At 44.1% G+C, this 15,855-nt stretch overlaps 1 protein-coding gene across 3 annotated transcripts in view; it reads left to right on the forward strand.

Moving 5' to 3' along the window:
* Positions 1-12,855, forward strand: part of SH3GLB1 (SH3 domain containing GRB2 like, endophilin B1) — a 42,074-nt gene extending 29,219 nt beyond the window's left edge. The window contains exons 8-12 of one of the 3 annotated variants that reach the window (XM_075287183.1): positions 1,897-1,970; positions 4,248-4,337; positions 4,866-4,966; positions 7,861-8,086; positions 9,557-12,855. In XM_075287183.1, the coding sequence (XP_075143284.1) occupies positions 1,897-1,970; positions 4,248-4,337; positions 4,866-4,966; positions 7,861-8,086; positions 9,557-9,664 (599 nt within the window). In that variant the 3' untranslated portion in view covers positions 9,665-12,855. The remainder of the gene's footprint in view (positions 1-1,896; positions 1,971-4,247; positions 4,338-4,865; positions 4,967-7,860; positions 8,087-9,556) is intronic. The other 2 variants (XM_075287181.1, XM_075287182.1) reach the window with 2 other exon arrangements.
* The last annotated feature ends 3,000 nt before the right edge of the window (positions 12,856-15,855 follow it).

Here is a 15,855-nt window from a genome sequence, read left to right on the forward strand (position 1 = left end):
GCAGAAAATACTACATATTGATAGTGAAGACAAATATACATAAAGGAACCATTTGTAGCGTAGTATCCCTGTAAGCAGAAGTATAGCAGTCTCTTCTGTATACAGGATATAATAGCTGCTTTAAGAAACATGTGTTTAAGTACTTGAATGTAGTTTCCTCCTGTAGGCGGCTGACTCCATGTATAGGATAGATAGTGCAAATCTGTCTTCCATGATGTAATTAGGAAGTCAGTTGCTGCCTCAGTGTTGCAAATCAATAGAGGGTGCTCACTGGAATGTGCAAGCCTGTCTTCCCTGATGTAGTTAGGAAGACAGGATTTCAGTGAAACAACCCAATACTATACCTGGTAATAATCCCAGCGTCATTGCAAAACAAAGGCCTCTTGGAAGGTCGAGCATGATGCTAAAGGGAGCAGCCTTTATTGGGTTGTTTCACTGAAATCCTGTCTTCCTAATTACATCAGGGAAGACAGGCTTGCACATTCCAGTGAGCGCCCTCTATTGGTTTGCAACACTGAGGCAGCAACTGACTTCCTAATTACATCATGGAAGACAGATTTGCATATTCTTCCCATAGTCCCTTGCGAAGTGGAGTGCTAAAGGCTTAATAAGTCTCCACACACCTATATGGTGGTCTCTCCCTAAGGAGTGACGATATCCCCTTAACCCTAGGATAGATAGGAGATAAGTGACTGACTACTGGGACCCCCAGCGATCCAGAATAATGGAGACCCCAGGTTCCCCCAAGTGTTTGCTCCCTGTGAATAAATCCCCGGTGCTCACACATGGCCAACACTTCACTCTTGGATTGTATCAGTGTTTTCCATGTTTGAAGCCATTCACTATGTTCTCAGGACCGTAATTTTGGTTTGTTCTGGTTTTCTCTCTTTGCCTGTTTTCAATAATTTTTTTAATTAATTTCATTAAAATGCAGGGGCTTCATTGTTAGTTGCTAAGTGTATCCAGATCCAAGAGTGAAGCTTTTACCTCTAGGGATTACTTATTGTGAAAACTTGTACTAAAATTCGGTTTACAGGGAAGGTCTGTAAGGGGCGCCCACTATGTGAAGGGTCCGCACTAGTATTACGGATGTAGATATTTGTCAATTGTGCTGGTTTAAAGGGATAGGGCGTTTCAGTCTCACACGATAGTTCTGGTTAGTGAAGATATTCACTAGAGCTTTTCTAAGTCTTTTTAATTTACTTACGTAAATTCCTTGATGTATCTTCACTGTGGTCAGAGCCACCACTAGGGGGAGCTAATGGCGTACTGTATACTGATTACACACAGACTTCAATGGTTAATACTTAGTGTAAGCCTAGACAGTCTGAAAGTGAACCAGATTTTTAATTATATTTACGCTGGATGGTAAAATCTGGTCCTTCTTTAGACTCTTTAGTCTGTTTACATCCCCTATCCCTCACAGAATTTAGTGCCAAAATTACAATGCAGTTTGATGCCTATAAGGCACGTCCCACAGAGCAACGCCCCTTTCCAATGAAGTTACACCCACTTGTAGATGCCCCGACCTGAGCCATTTTTGGCATATTTTACTCCGGAGTCCAGTCATAACCACAATACAGTATATGTTTAGGCCCCCTACTGGAGGTAGGAAGAATTGTATCACTTGGCACGATTTATCATGGTGGTTTTGGGTTTCCATTGGCCCGCTGCTGTACAGATACAATGTATTGGGATTTTGGGCCTATAGAGTGGTGCTCCGTGTGCCTTTTACGTCTCTACTTTGCTATGCATGCAGCAGACTTCCAGCTTACCTTATGAGAACATGGTAGACTTCTTTGTAAAACAGTTTGGTTCACATGACGTTTTCTCTAGTCTTCCCTTTCTAGCCTTCTACATGTAGAATGAGCGTGTAGGGTAGCCATATACATTTCTATTATGTACTAAATAGTGTTTGTGTCTGTATTGTTTTCAATGCTGCTCAGATGTGGACTGATGAAGTGACGAGGGTGAGTATATACCTATATACCGTATATCCGGTGCTTCGTGATGAGGCTTTTTGGTCTGTATTAGGTGTGCCAGTCACCCACTTGCATTAACTGTCTTCTATAGATCCATTCTTTGCCACATCCACAGATTTTGGTTTTGTTTTTTGTTTTTTTTGTTTTTTTTAAGATGTGGTCTTCTAAAAAATACTACGCAATCCCTATCATTGTGTCACTTTACTGTGCTATCATGATCTCTCAGCACAGTGTCACATCGGCAGCTAGAGTCAGTACCATCTTTTCCTTGTGGGGAGGAAATATACTTGTTGTTTTCTCTTTATATTGTCCTAAATAATCTTTAAGGGAGTCTGTCACCAAATCCTGGCATATCAACCCAGCCCTGCACATAGGTGGGTTAGGTTCGGCGTAATCAAACTGTTCTCCCCTTGTGAGTCGCTGCCTTCTTTTCTGAGATATTGTTGTTTTTTGCCATTATGCAAATGAGCTTTTTAGAGCAATAAAGTGATATTTGTGCAGTGGAGCTGGTGATTCACAAGGGAGAAAAGGAGCATTTGATTCAGGTGACGTGTAGTCGTGGGGCTGGGTGATACTCTGGCTTCTGTTGGGAAACCATAATGATACAGTCGTGGCTAAATTGTGATCATTATAACTGCGTCACGAGCGGTCTTAAAATCAGCAGTAGCTAGTGATAGGAATCCCCCCCCCCCCTCCCCCATATGGAGAGCCTGTGTGGTACAGTCCATCTAGTTTCAACTCTACAGGAAGGTCCGCTGCCTGAAATGAAAATCCCCTTAAAGGGATTCTACCACTAAATCGCTTTTTTTTGTGCTTTAGACGTCGGAATAGCCTTTAGAAAGGCTATTCGTCTCTTACCTTTAGACGTGGTCTCCGCGGCGCTGTTCCGTAGAAATACCAGTTTTAACCGGTATGCAAATGAGTTCTCCGCAGCAATGGGGGCGGGCCCCAGCGCTCAAACAGCGATGGGGGCGTCCCCACTGCTGCCAGAGAGCTCTCTCCAGCGACGCCTCCATCTTCAGCTGCAACCCCGCCTCTTCTGTCTTCCATCTCTGTCCAACCTCCGACGCCTGAGCATTAACTACATGGTAACTACCTCCACTAGGTGGCACTACTTCTAGGATGGATCTGAGCTGCATACTGCCTTAGGCTAAGGCCACATGTTGCCCAAAAGTTGCATTTTGATGAAGATTTTGCTGCAGTTTTATCACCCAACATGTGGCCTTAAAAAGCTTCTACAACTTCTGATCCTTCCAAAGTTGGCAAGATATTAGATTAAGCAACACTTCAGCATAGAGAAATTAAAATTGGTGGAGGGGCGTAAGGGTTTTTTAAGATCAGCACCACAACGTCATCTTATGGCAAAGAAAGGCAAAGAAAGCCGAAGCGACGAGTTTTCAATCTTAAACTTGCTTAGGGTTTTTTTTTTTTTTTTTTGGGGGGGGGGGGTGGGGGGGTGTTGTATCTTTTGTATTGGATATTGGTTGACTTTTATTAATACCATGGGTCAGTGTGAAGGTTTGATTGATGTGCATTACGGCTATATTCTCTTCTGCAGGATAAGGCCCAGTTCACATCTGCGTTCGGGTTTCCATTTGGAGTGTCCATTTGGGGACCCCCCCCCGAACGGGAACCTATATGCATTAAAAAGAAGTTAACTGGGAAACCCTTGGACCCCATAGACTATAATGGGGTCCGTGGCTTGCGCACAAAACATGCGGAGAGAAAAGGGCCGCTTTTTAATGTGTATAGGTGTCCGTTCCCTGAATGGAAACCCAAACGCAGATGTGAATGGGGCCCAAGTATGGTATATAGTGATACATGCTATGCCCGCTTTGTCCACAGGCTTTTGGAAGTACAGCCATTTTTAAGTGAAGATTTAGCTTTATTGTCTTGTGTAACAAGTTATTGCTCAATGGTCTGCACTGGCGGATTCTTAAAGGTGCTTTTAGACTTGTGATTTATGACAGCCCCCTTCCCCCCCACCCCAGGCAGGTAAGCCTCTGGAAATAAAACATCACTTAAGTATGTGGAAAATAAAAAATGGCAGGGAATCTCCCATGTTTGTTTTTCCCTCAGTAAGCCACAGATGGAAGCCGTACCTGATGCAATGAGCTGCGGTTGGTGGGAACAGGATACAGGTCATTGCATCTTGTGCAGGTTAACTAGCCGAGAACATGGCATAACGGGAGAGCATGTAACAGTGATGGCCGGTGGAAAAATACACACGAAGACATGTTTGTAATTGCTGTTTTCTTTCTCAAGGCCGAACAGGAAGTCAGAATAACGCAAAGCGAATTTGACCGGCAAGCGGAGATTACACGTCTGCTACTAGAAGGCATAAGCAGTACACATGTAAGTATGCCCTGACAGAGAAATACAAATGAATGGCTGACTCGCCGCAGAACTGACGGGAAAATGAAGTCTGGAGACCAACACAATTGTTAGGTTTGTTGTGTGCTACGGTGAGATAGAAAACAGTCTCTTACGGCACCGTTAGAGACTATGTCTGATCAGTGTCATGAAAAACACAATTTAACGTTCTGTCATTTAGAAGGTGACCGTGTCTACACAACATGTTATTATAGAAAGAAGGCCTTTAAAAGACTGACCTGGGTGACTATTACACAGACCCATTAGCCATCAGCACTGCAAGGTTAAAGCACTGAGGTCCCTGCCATGTTGTGCAGTATGGCAGAGGTGCCATGGCTTGTCGGCAGGATTTTAGTATAATATGTGACCACCCAGAAGCGTATAGATCCTGCATAGTCACCTAATAGGGAGTTGTTATATGTGCACTTATACTGCAGGCATGCTTGTCTATGTAGCGTATACTATTATATGAGTATAATCTGACCTTACAATTCATGTATTCCCATAAAGGCACATCATTTGCGCTGTCTGAATGACTTTGTGGAAGCCCAGATGACCTATTACGCCCAGTGTTACCAGTATATGCTGGATCTTCAGAAACAGCTTGGCAGGTAAATACTAGTGGATTGTATGTTAGGTGTGAATGTGCCACAGTGACCATTTCCATCCAAGGAAACGTCTGACGTACCTATAAAGCAGGGGTAGGGAACGTACGGGTCTCCAGCTGTTGCAAAACTACAACTCCCAGCATGCATACTTGCTCTGCTGTTCTTGCAACTCCCATGGAAGTGAATAGAGCATGATGGGAATTGTAGTTTCACAGCAGCTGGAGAGCCGAAGGTTCCCTATCCCTGCTATAAAGGGATTTCCGGGACTTAAAATTGATGACCTATCAATTAATAGATCATCAATTAAAAAGATTGCAACCCAAGAGCCGAGGATCAGCTGTATTGAAGCACGACTTCCACTACACAAACCATTGCATTGATCAGGCACGGTGCCTGGACATTGCTCAGTCCCATTCAAGTGAAAGGGATGAGCTGCGATACTAAGGCGCTGCACAAATGGAAGGTGCTGTGCTTGGTAAGTGCAGTGCTCATGTAAAAGCTGTAGTCTCTTCAGACAGCTGATCAGCCGGGGGCCTGAATGTTTGACCCTTGCCAATTTTGAATTGATGACCTATTCTAAGGATAGGTTGTCAATTAAGTCTCCCAAAAAACACTTTCGTCTGGCGCCCCATGTGGTGGCAAAAACCTCCTCGTTTTACAGTCCCTGCAAAGTGGATGGGATTCCAGTGAATACCATCCACCTATTGCAGACACGTGCAGCAGAAATGTTGTGATTTCCAAAACTGTTGCGATTTTGGAAATCACAGCATGTCCATGATGCCTATGGAAATGCCGCGGTTTCATTATAGGTGTAACCGGTCCGCCTTTCCAGACGACAGAGAGGAGACGCAAGTGTGAACTAGTCACAAAGATTTTGTGAGATGTCAGAATGGATTGTAACTTCATTTCCTTCTCTCAAGTTCGGTCTGTTTATTTCAATTGCCAATCCTGACATGAGTTCAGCCCTTGTATACGAATAGCGGATGACTATTTAGGGGCAAATTGTAGGCATTTGTGAAGGTCACCTCGTTTTACCGACGCGCGCTAATGTGGATGTGTCTGCAGGATTGTGAGTAGTAAGAAAGGGCTGTAATTACAGTAATGTAGTCTGTGCCACATGTCAGAACTGGATACAAATGTCCCCAATACAATCTAAGAAATAAAGACTTCTCCTATCCAAGAGCAGGCAGTCTGAGAATTTACATGTAACGTACTTGCTTTGCTGTAGGAAAGTCCCACAGGGAGGGTGTAGAGTAGCGGGGCTCAACCTTATCAAGTGAAGTACAGGGGGGGGGGGAATATCCAAGCCGAGGAACCCCCAAAGTAGCCATCACTTACAAATGTTAATAAAATAAGGCTGCATTTGGAGACTTCATTAACAATTATGCAGTGGCTCCTCAATGCCCCCACATGTAGTATAATGGCCCCCACACTCACTAGAATGTCCACCACATGTAGTATAATGGCCCCCTCATGTACTATAATTGGCCTCCACATGGACTATAATGCCCCCCCCCCACACACATGTAGTATATTGACCCTTATACCTTCAGTGCCCCACATGTAAAATAAAAAGCACCCATGCAGTATAGGGGCCCCTCCATGCAATGTATTGTCCCTGAGGGCCCCCTACATTAAACAGATTCTACATACATAGGTATTTTCTTACAATATTAGGTTCATCTGACAGGCTCACTTTAACGACGTTGTCCATGATTGTGTTTTTTATTACTGTTAACATTCCCAGTAACTGGCCACGGTGGCATATACACCTTGTGGACGTAGATCAGCCTCTACATGGATTACAGTATGTAGGCCAAGCCATAGCTGCAATATTTAAAGGGATCCTATCATCAAAACTTTTTTTTTTTTTTCTGCCTACCACATAGGAATAGCCTTAAGAAAGGCTATTCTTCTCCTACCTTTAGATGTCTTTTCTTCCGCGCCGTTCGGTATATAATCCGGTTTTCGTCGGTATGCAAATGAGTTCTCTCGCAGCACTGGGGGCGGGTCCCAGCGCTCAAACAGCACTGTGGGCGTCTTCTTCGCGTTGTCTTCCGGCAGTGGCTTCAAACTTCTAGGCCTCGGGTGGCCGACTGCACATGCCTTCCAGCCACAAGACAATGGCCGCTTACAATACTGTTTAAGCGGCCATTTTCTTGTGGCCGGCGGGCATGTGCAGTCAGCTTTGCCCGAGGCCTAGAAGTTTGAAGACAACGTGAAGAAGACTCGTTCCTGAAGAAAATGGAGGCGGCGCTGGAGAGTTGTTTCGCAGCATTGGGGACGCCCATAGTGCTGTTTGAGCGCTGGGGCCCACCCCCAGTGCTGCGAGAGAACTAATTTACATAAAGATGGAAAAGGAATATTTACCGAACAGCGGAACGGAGAAGTCATCTAAAGGTAGGAGAAGAATAGTCTTTATTAAGGCTATTCCTACGTGGTAGGCAGAAAAAAATCAGTTTTAATGATAGGATCCCTTTAAAGGGGTACACTAGTTATTTCTATGGAAAACGGGACACATGGTCTTATGATGGGTGGAGTCCCAGTGGTCATATCTGCACTGTTCAGTGTTGCCCCTTTTCCTGTGGATTGGAGGAAACCTGAAAGAATGGAATATCCTTTTAAATTACCATTTCTTTGCTATTTGTTCAGAGGATAGACCAAAAAAACCGTGCAATGCCTTGTAGTATAATACAGGCGTCGGTAACGCATAGAAGCGTATTGTGAAGGGGACGTCAGAAAGAAGCGAGGCACGTAATTCTCCTTTTGATGCCAGAGTGCCTGTCATCTCGTGAAACAAAGGGAATGGGTTTTAGACGAAAAATGTGTAACGCTGTTATCGGTGCACAGGCTCAGGATCCGTTTTCTATGTTCTCTTTTTTTTCTTTCTTTTCCAGCTTTCCATCGACTTTCGCATCAAACAATAATCAGTCGCCCCTAACAACTATGCAAAGTGTTTCTCTGCCGTCAATCTCGGCCTCCGCTCCATTACCTGCCGCAAGCAATTCTGTTGTTACATCAGGCTTCAGTGAGCTGAAAGCTGCGAGTGGCAATAGAAAGGCCAGAGTTCTGTATGATTATGATGCCGCCAACAGCAGTGAACTATCACTTCTCGCAGATGAGGTAATTATGTCTTTGATGAGAAGACGGGTCGCGCTGACACCTATGTAATCCATCATCTCTCTAAAACCCTCCGTAATCGGAGCCAGAAACTGAGAAATCTCCCTTTGGCGTGGTGACTGCAATGTAAATAACACCTTTATATAGTGCCAACTTATTCTGCAATATTGTACACAACGTGATGTGCAGATGTGTCAGGCATTGGGTGGAGGAGGGGAATCCTGCAATGCAAGAATGCAGAAAAAATACAAGTGCTAATTAACAAAATGCAAAGTAAATGAACCAAAGGTAAATCTAAATCCTATCAGTAGTTGGTGTAATGATACGGCCCCAACAGAGCCCTGATGTTGTCATCATTCAGTCTGTCTTGGAATACATAAAGACACAGACGGATTGGAGCAAACCTACATCCTCAGAAGATCTGTGCTTAGTTCCAGACATCTTGGAGAACGATCACCCTGCTGAGTTCCTTTACCGTCTACTAGAGATAAGCGAGTAGCAGTCAATCGAATACCGCGCTCCCATAGGAATGCGTGTAAGCAGCCAAAACGCCAAGGGGTTAAGCGCAGTGAATATTTGATGCGCTTAAACCCTTGGGTGTTCAGCCGCTTACACGCATTCCTATGGGAGCGAGGTATTCGATCGAATGCTACTCGCTCATCTCTACTGTCTACAAGTGTACCAAGAAGAACTGATGGAAGGCAAAGGTCACCCCAAATATTGTTGATTTACATTCACTTTTTATTAATTGACAAAAACATAAGCCATTCAACTTCTATGTATGAAAGCATTCTTATTTGACAGCATTTTCCCCCATGCTTGCCTAAAACTTTTGCACATTACTGTATCACTTATGACTCTGTGTGCTATGTGGGGCTAATACTATAAGTTTACGGTAGACACCTAGTTGGGGGACGTATTTATGGAACGTTGACTTGGATTGTTTAGAGAAAGTCATGGGAACCACGGGTCGATCTCCTTGCTGTCGCCCCCTAGCTGTGGAGCACTCAATAGCATCTACCCGTATAACTCCCATTTTCTTCTTGCTGCACCTTTCTCAGCTGACACTTCCAAGTCGGCCTGGACTTTCCCCATCCCATGGATTGTACAGATTGGCTTTGAGCCACCTTAGTCTTCCATTCTCCATCCAGTGAGTAGCCAGGCATTATTATTAGAGATGAGCGAACACTGTTCGGATCAGCCGTTCCGAACAGCACACTCCCATAGAAATGAATGGAAGCACCTGTGACGCTGACTTTGCCGGCGGCCGGCCGGCGTCACAGGTGCTTCCATTCATTTCTATGGGTGCGTGCTGTTCGGATCGGCTGATCCGAACAGTGTTCGCTCATCTCTAATTATTATATGTGCAGACACTACTGCTACACTCATACAATTCTACATTTTACCAACATTTTGTGAGCTTATAGGACAATAATTTTTGGTATAATGACATTTTATGTCCTTTAATCTTAGGTCATAACCGTCTACAGCGTTCTCGGAATGGATTCCGATTGGTTGATGGGAGAGCGAGGCAACCAGAAAGGCAAAGTGCCAATTACCTACCTAGAGCTCGTTAACTAAATGACTATTTTTTTTTTTTATTTTTTTTTTTCTCTGTTCTCTCCTTAAGTGCCGAACTTCAGCAAATAAAAAAAATATTGTATATGCAATTAACATGATATCTAGTAGATGTAAGGGTCTTCCATGTATAAATCAATGTCTTCTATGAACTTCAGCCATGTTCAACTGGTCTTCACTCTACTGCCACCTCTTGCATGAAAACACTCTCTGGTCTCATTACATTGTCCTATGGACTGTGATGGTTTCCAGAACTCTCTACTGCCACGAATCGGAAAATGCTTATTTATATAGCGGGTGACACCCTTTTTTTTAACCCTTTTGCTTCTGTAAAATAAATGTCATTGTGTGCCAAATGCTTTGTTTCCTTACATAAGATGTGACATTCCCTTGTTGGATGCCAATATGGAGCACTCTGTTTAAAGAGAATTTTGCATATTTTGTACGTGTTTTGGGGGGAATGTCTACCTTGTACTATTAAAGTTTCACAGAGAAATGGCAGTTTGATGGGTGATCAGGCCACGGGACTCTGAAAGGATTGTGTTTGGGGAAGAGCTCTAATAAAGTAGTCATAGATATTAGGCTTGGGTCAGCCGAATCCTCAGATTCTGCCATCTAAGGTGGTGAAAGAATCTGTCACGGGGAATCTTACGATGGATGATTCTCTGTTCTCCTAGGAGATACTCACCGTCTTCAAAGTCTGGCTTACTTATGGAAATACATACATGCTCAGCCAAAACTGAGAGTGCATGTGTTAGTGAAGGCCCCAGTGTGGGCACCTTTACGATGTAGTCACGTATTACATTTTTTGGAAAAATGCTACTGCGGTTTTTAGAGCCGAGCCACAATTGGATCCAGTAAGGATAACTATAAGGGCTTGTTCACACGGGGGCGGTGGGGGTGGATTTTGACACGGAGAGTGACGCGGGAGCCGCATCACTCTCAGGTCAAAACCCGCCTGCCACAACCATCGCGGTCGGGGGTTTCCCCTCCGTAGCTGGCTCAAATGAATGGGCCGACAACGGAGGGTGCTGGCGCTAGGCGGAAGCCGCAGCTCAGCGTGCCGCGGCTTCCGCCTGAAGAAAGGGCAGCTCGCTTCTTTTTTCGCCTAGCCTTAAAAAACACTAGTGAAAAAAAAACAGCTAGCCCTCTACATAGACTAGCATTATATGGAGGCGGATTGTGACGTGGATTCCGCTGTCAAAATCCGCCTCCATGTCCCCGTGTGAACTAGCCCTAAGTGTGGCTTAAAAACTGACAAAAGAACGGTGGTGTTTTTCAGAAAAAATGCTGTACGTGATACCACTGTTGTGGCCCATTCAGAGGGTGGAAAATGAAGAGGAATTGATTTCCAGCTTGGATTTCTCTTCATTTTCCAGCATCCATCTCCCCACAGAAGGAAAGCTGATGTAAAGCTTTGAGTTTCTGCCGCAGTTTTCACTTTCTAAATATCCCCAGGGCTGATCAGCTGAGTGTCTGGAGCTGTGGGTCCTGTGACTGATCAGCCATGGAATCCGCACTAAGATCAAGCCAGACACTAATTTTTTCAGCGTCCTACGTCTATCTGTGCCTCCTATTAAAAAACAAAACAATGGGGGGGGTAGGTTCAGAGTAGAATTTGGTACTGATTTTGAGTCGGAATCCTTCTCAAAGTAGGCACCGATTTCATATGTGTGAGCATAACCTTACTCGCCCTTCAAGTCACACTCGTTGGAAACTGCAAGAAAATAGAGGATGGGGCAACAGTTAGGGTAAGTTCACACAGAGTTTTTTTGGTCAGGATTTTGAGGCTGTATCCGCCTCAAAATCCTGACCAAAAAGACGGCTCCCATTGAAATCAATGGGAGCCGGTCAGTTCTTTTTTTTGCGGGAGCCGGTATAAAAGAAGCGGGCCTAATCCGGAGCGACTTTTAGTTGCGACTACCCATATTTTGGTCCGGAATCTGAGGTGGCCTCCGCCTCAGGTTCCGGACCAAAAAACCCCGTGCAGCCTTACCCTTAGACTTCTGAATAGTTTCCTGCTTGTAAAGAAAACTGTTGTGGATTGACCAATCATGGTGGGAATCTTGAAGAGGAGTCTTATGAATTTACACAAAATAGTCTCACAATCCTCACATTGGCACCTGTTTTAGCTGTCCCTATAGAACTGACAATGAATGATTGCAATGGGTTTGAGAGCTTAATTTTTTTTGCAGAAACCATTATACTATATAGGTTCCTCATTGGTCCTCTTGTTCCTTCCATGTTATTTCAGTGGACAGCTAAAACACTCTCCCATGTGAACAGTCCGCAGAGTCCTTGCCTCCACTTTCTGGACTGTAGAAGATTTGGGTTAAAGGCTAAAAATATTTATCATATTGGTGAGGGTCTGACACCTGGAACCCCCACTCCTCAGTGGTTGCTTTACAATAAAATGGAGCAGGAATTAGACAGCTGTGAATCATTACAGCTTAGCTTCAATTCACTGGAAACTAATCTGCAGTACCTGGTCTGACCAGCACACAGAGAACGGCGCTGTCTGCTTCCTACTCCATTCTCTGTATATCGGCTGCGAGAAGAGTGGGCTATCTTTAGGATAGAACATCCTTATTTTTAGCCAGGAAAACCTCCTAAACTCAAGTTAAAGCTTTGTTCTCAGGTTTTGGAGGATTGCCCTTTAAATACTAGATTGGACCATAAAATGAAAGGTGATTTCTGGCTAAAATAACATAATGTGGTGTTCAGGTATTTTTAGTATCTTCTAATGCTGTTCTCTCTGGTAGGTTTGGGATGGACGCTGCTTATGTTCGACCCCCTAAGTTACGCTATCTAGAGAGGGAGGATACTGAGGTCAAGGGCTTTATCTTTCTTATGGTCTCTGACATACGTTCACGTCTTGATTTCCGTTTTGCCGTTCTTTTGTTTTTTTTCCTTTCATTCCTGAACGATCTTCGGTTTAAGGTTCTTGACATAGGAAGCCTTCTTATTAACCCAATGGTCTTGTACTTTTTATCTAGTGAATGTATGCGGGGGAGGATAAAACCTCTCGACACTCCGCTTTATTTTGTATTGTTTTATAAATATATTTAAAACGTCTTAGACGAAATGTAAATGTAGAAACTGAGACTGCTTTAAGATAGAAAAGCGAAAAAACTAAACAAATGGAACCTGTATAAATCGGACTGTACAATAAAAAGAACGTTTTGCTGTCTTCACTCCTATTGTTTGGCTACTTTGTGCAAGCTCTTTGAAACCGGGACTTCAAGGGACTTTTTTTTTCTTTTTGTTTTGAATTATTAATGTTTTAGTGAAAGATGATGAAATGTAGATTTGCAAAGATCAGCGGTATTACAAGCATGTGAAGTTGTGAGGAATAGAAGTTTGGCAATTTCCTTCCGTGTTATGGCCGTAATAAAATGTGATGAGTAAAGTGTACAACCAGCGAGAACAACAAACCTCGCTGTCCTTACACCCCTGCAAAGCTCAGCTGTTAGTGAATTGGGAAGGATAGATCTGCAACATAGTAAGGTAATATGGCGGATTTATTATTGACAATGGGCCAGGATTCCGGTGCAATTTATGGCCGACAACTGGTGCCGCGGTTGGCACAAAATGTATTCACAATTTTAAACACTTTCTAATGCCCGGTTCACACATGCTGATTAGAGATGAGCGAACACTGTTCGGATCAGCCGTTTCGAACAGCACGCTCCCATAGAAATGAATGGAAGCACCTGGCACGTACACTTTGCCGGCGGCCGGTCGCCGTGCCAGGTGCTTCCATTCATTTATATGGGAGCGTGCTGTTCGAAACGGCTGATCCGAACAGTGTTCGCTCATCTCTAATGCTGATGTGTTCCGTCTGCATGAGGACCCCCCGGACGGAACACAAGCACAACTGCAAGCGCTGTGCAGTTCAAGCGCACGGGCCCCCTAGACTATAATGGGGTCCGTGTGCTTGCCACACACTGCGCGCATGAACGATTCATGCGAGCAGTGTGCGGCAAGCACACGGACCCCATTATAGTCTATGGGGCCCATGCGCTTGAACTGCATAGCGCTTGCAGTTGCGGGGGGTCCTCATGCGGACTCCTTCTGGACTAAAACATCAGCATGTGTGAACCGGCCCTAAGACAACTTTCTATGACTAAGGTCCAATTCACATCTGCGCATGGGTTTCCATTCAGGAAGTCCGCTTGGGGACCCCCCGAACAGAAACCTAATCCCATATAAAAGTGGTTACCTTAGAAAACCTACGGACCCCATAGACTATAATGGGGTCCGCGTGGTTTTTGCACAAAAAATGTGGAGAAAAAAAGTGCTGCTTGCACTTGTGGAGAGGTGAACGGAATGACCCGAACTCAGATGTGAACTGGGCCTTAGTGTAATGGACATTAAAGGGGATTTCTGGGCAAAAAAAATGTTTGTTTTATTTTAGAAAATGTCAGTGCTAGTAATGGGTTAATGAATGCACCCATATACCTTTATCTGTGTTTTGAGTGATTTCTGGGTGTCTCTTGGACCTCCTTATGGCTCCTGCTTTTGTTTCCATGCTTCTGCTTCCTGCTATGTAATTTCCTCCACTCCCCTCTCTCACCTTACTCCCCCCCCCCCATACACCCCTTCCCTGTCTCTCTAGCTATCCCGCCCTTCCCTACCTACTCAGCCCAAACCTGACCCATATTATATACTTACCCTCCTCGCTTCTTCCTGTTTCACGGCCCCTCCTCCTCTACTGATTCAGTCTTCTCCTCCAGTGATGATCCACCTCTACTGTAGTGAATTACCAGCTGCAGTGCTTGGAGAAGAGCGTGCACCCTGCCGAATCTTTACAGGAGGGAGGAGCCTTCTCATCAGAAGAAGCCTGGATGGTAAGTATAATAGGGGGAGGAGGAGTAGTGACGTTCCATTTCCAGAAATGGGGAAATGGATATTCACCGGATAATCAGAAAATGTCCCTGGGGTAGTCACGTAACACACCCCAAGAATATGGGTAACTATCCATTTTTGATAAGCCATGTTATTTAGAAAGTAGGAGGGGGGAGGCTGATAAGACTAGGGTAGGGATTTCTAGTGATCCCGGACAACCCCTTTTAATAACGTTATTGTGAATCCATCCTCATACTTTGTACACAGTTTCTGCAGCGGATTCTGCTTCCCATCCTTTCAATGGGAGGCAGAGATTGCAGTAGAATGCTGAAAAAAGAAGCGTCCTGCTCGATCTTGCTACAGATTCTGCATTTCAAGACTCCCCGCTCATTAAATCCAATTAATTTGGCCTTAGCAGCTATCTTAGCCTAATAGAGGAACTTCCAGTCAGCTATAAATGAGGTAATGTTAGTGAGAGGGAAGAGGAATCATGTGAACTGTAGTGGGTACAGCACCCCCTGGCAGCATGGAGACCATCATGCTTCACAGAGCTAGGCAAGAACATACCGGAAATGTCCAAGATGGTAATACCCCTTTAAGATAGGCACGACAGGGCAAACGCACTTGGTCTCACTAACTTTCTGATGACTTTCTGTGCTTATTAAAAGATTTTTTTTTTTGTACTGAAATGATTGTTTGGGTGGTGTGCGCTCTCAGGCTTGTCATGTATAGACAGAATAACAGATTACTACCTGCAGACTGTCTTACAGGTCATTTCACTAAATAAATATAGGGCACAAACTCTCCATCACTTCTACAGAAAGAAAATTTCTGATTCCATTAAGGAAGCAACAAAGTTCAAGTTGTTTTAACCTTTTCTACCCGGTCATCATTTTGACATAACTCAGTTGTACCGAAACTGCAGAAAAATGTATTTCGAGAAATTAACCTCCGGCCTCTGAAGACGGGTACACTTTGATGCATGACATGATATAGCTTGTTGGAATGTGCATTGAAAGCTTAACCGCGTATATAAAGCTGCAGACATAAGGATTACATGGCCTGGAATCCATTGTCTTACAGGTTTCTGATTACAGCCTGCGAAATATATTGTAGAAAAGATGGCGAGAGGTAAGCTATATTGGTGAAGCGGGATTTAGTATCTACGGTGTATGTGAATGTCCACCCATATGCTTTAAGAAAAAAAAAAAAAAAAGATAATGCTGTATATAAAGCAGCATATGCTAAGTAGAGACTTGTGTAGGCCATGTGTATATCTGTTTTATTTAATGATCCATTTACATGTCCGCCATCTTGATTTCTTCCTTCTCCCTGATAAGGATTTC

Source organism: Leptodactylus fuscus, chromosome 9 (genome assembly GCF_031893055.1).
Source record: "Leptodactylus fuscus isolate aLepFus1 chromosome 9, aLepFus1.hap2, whole genome shotgun sequence".
NCBI lineage: Eukaryota > Metazoa > Chordata > Amphibia > Anura > Leptodactylidae > Leptodactylus > Leptodactylus fuscus.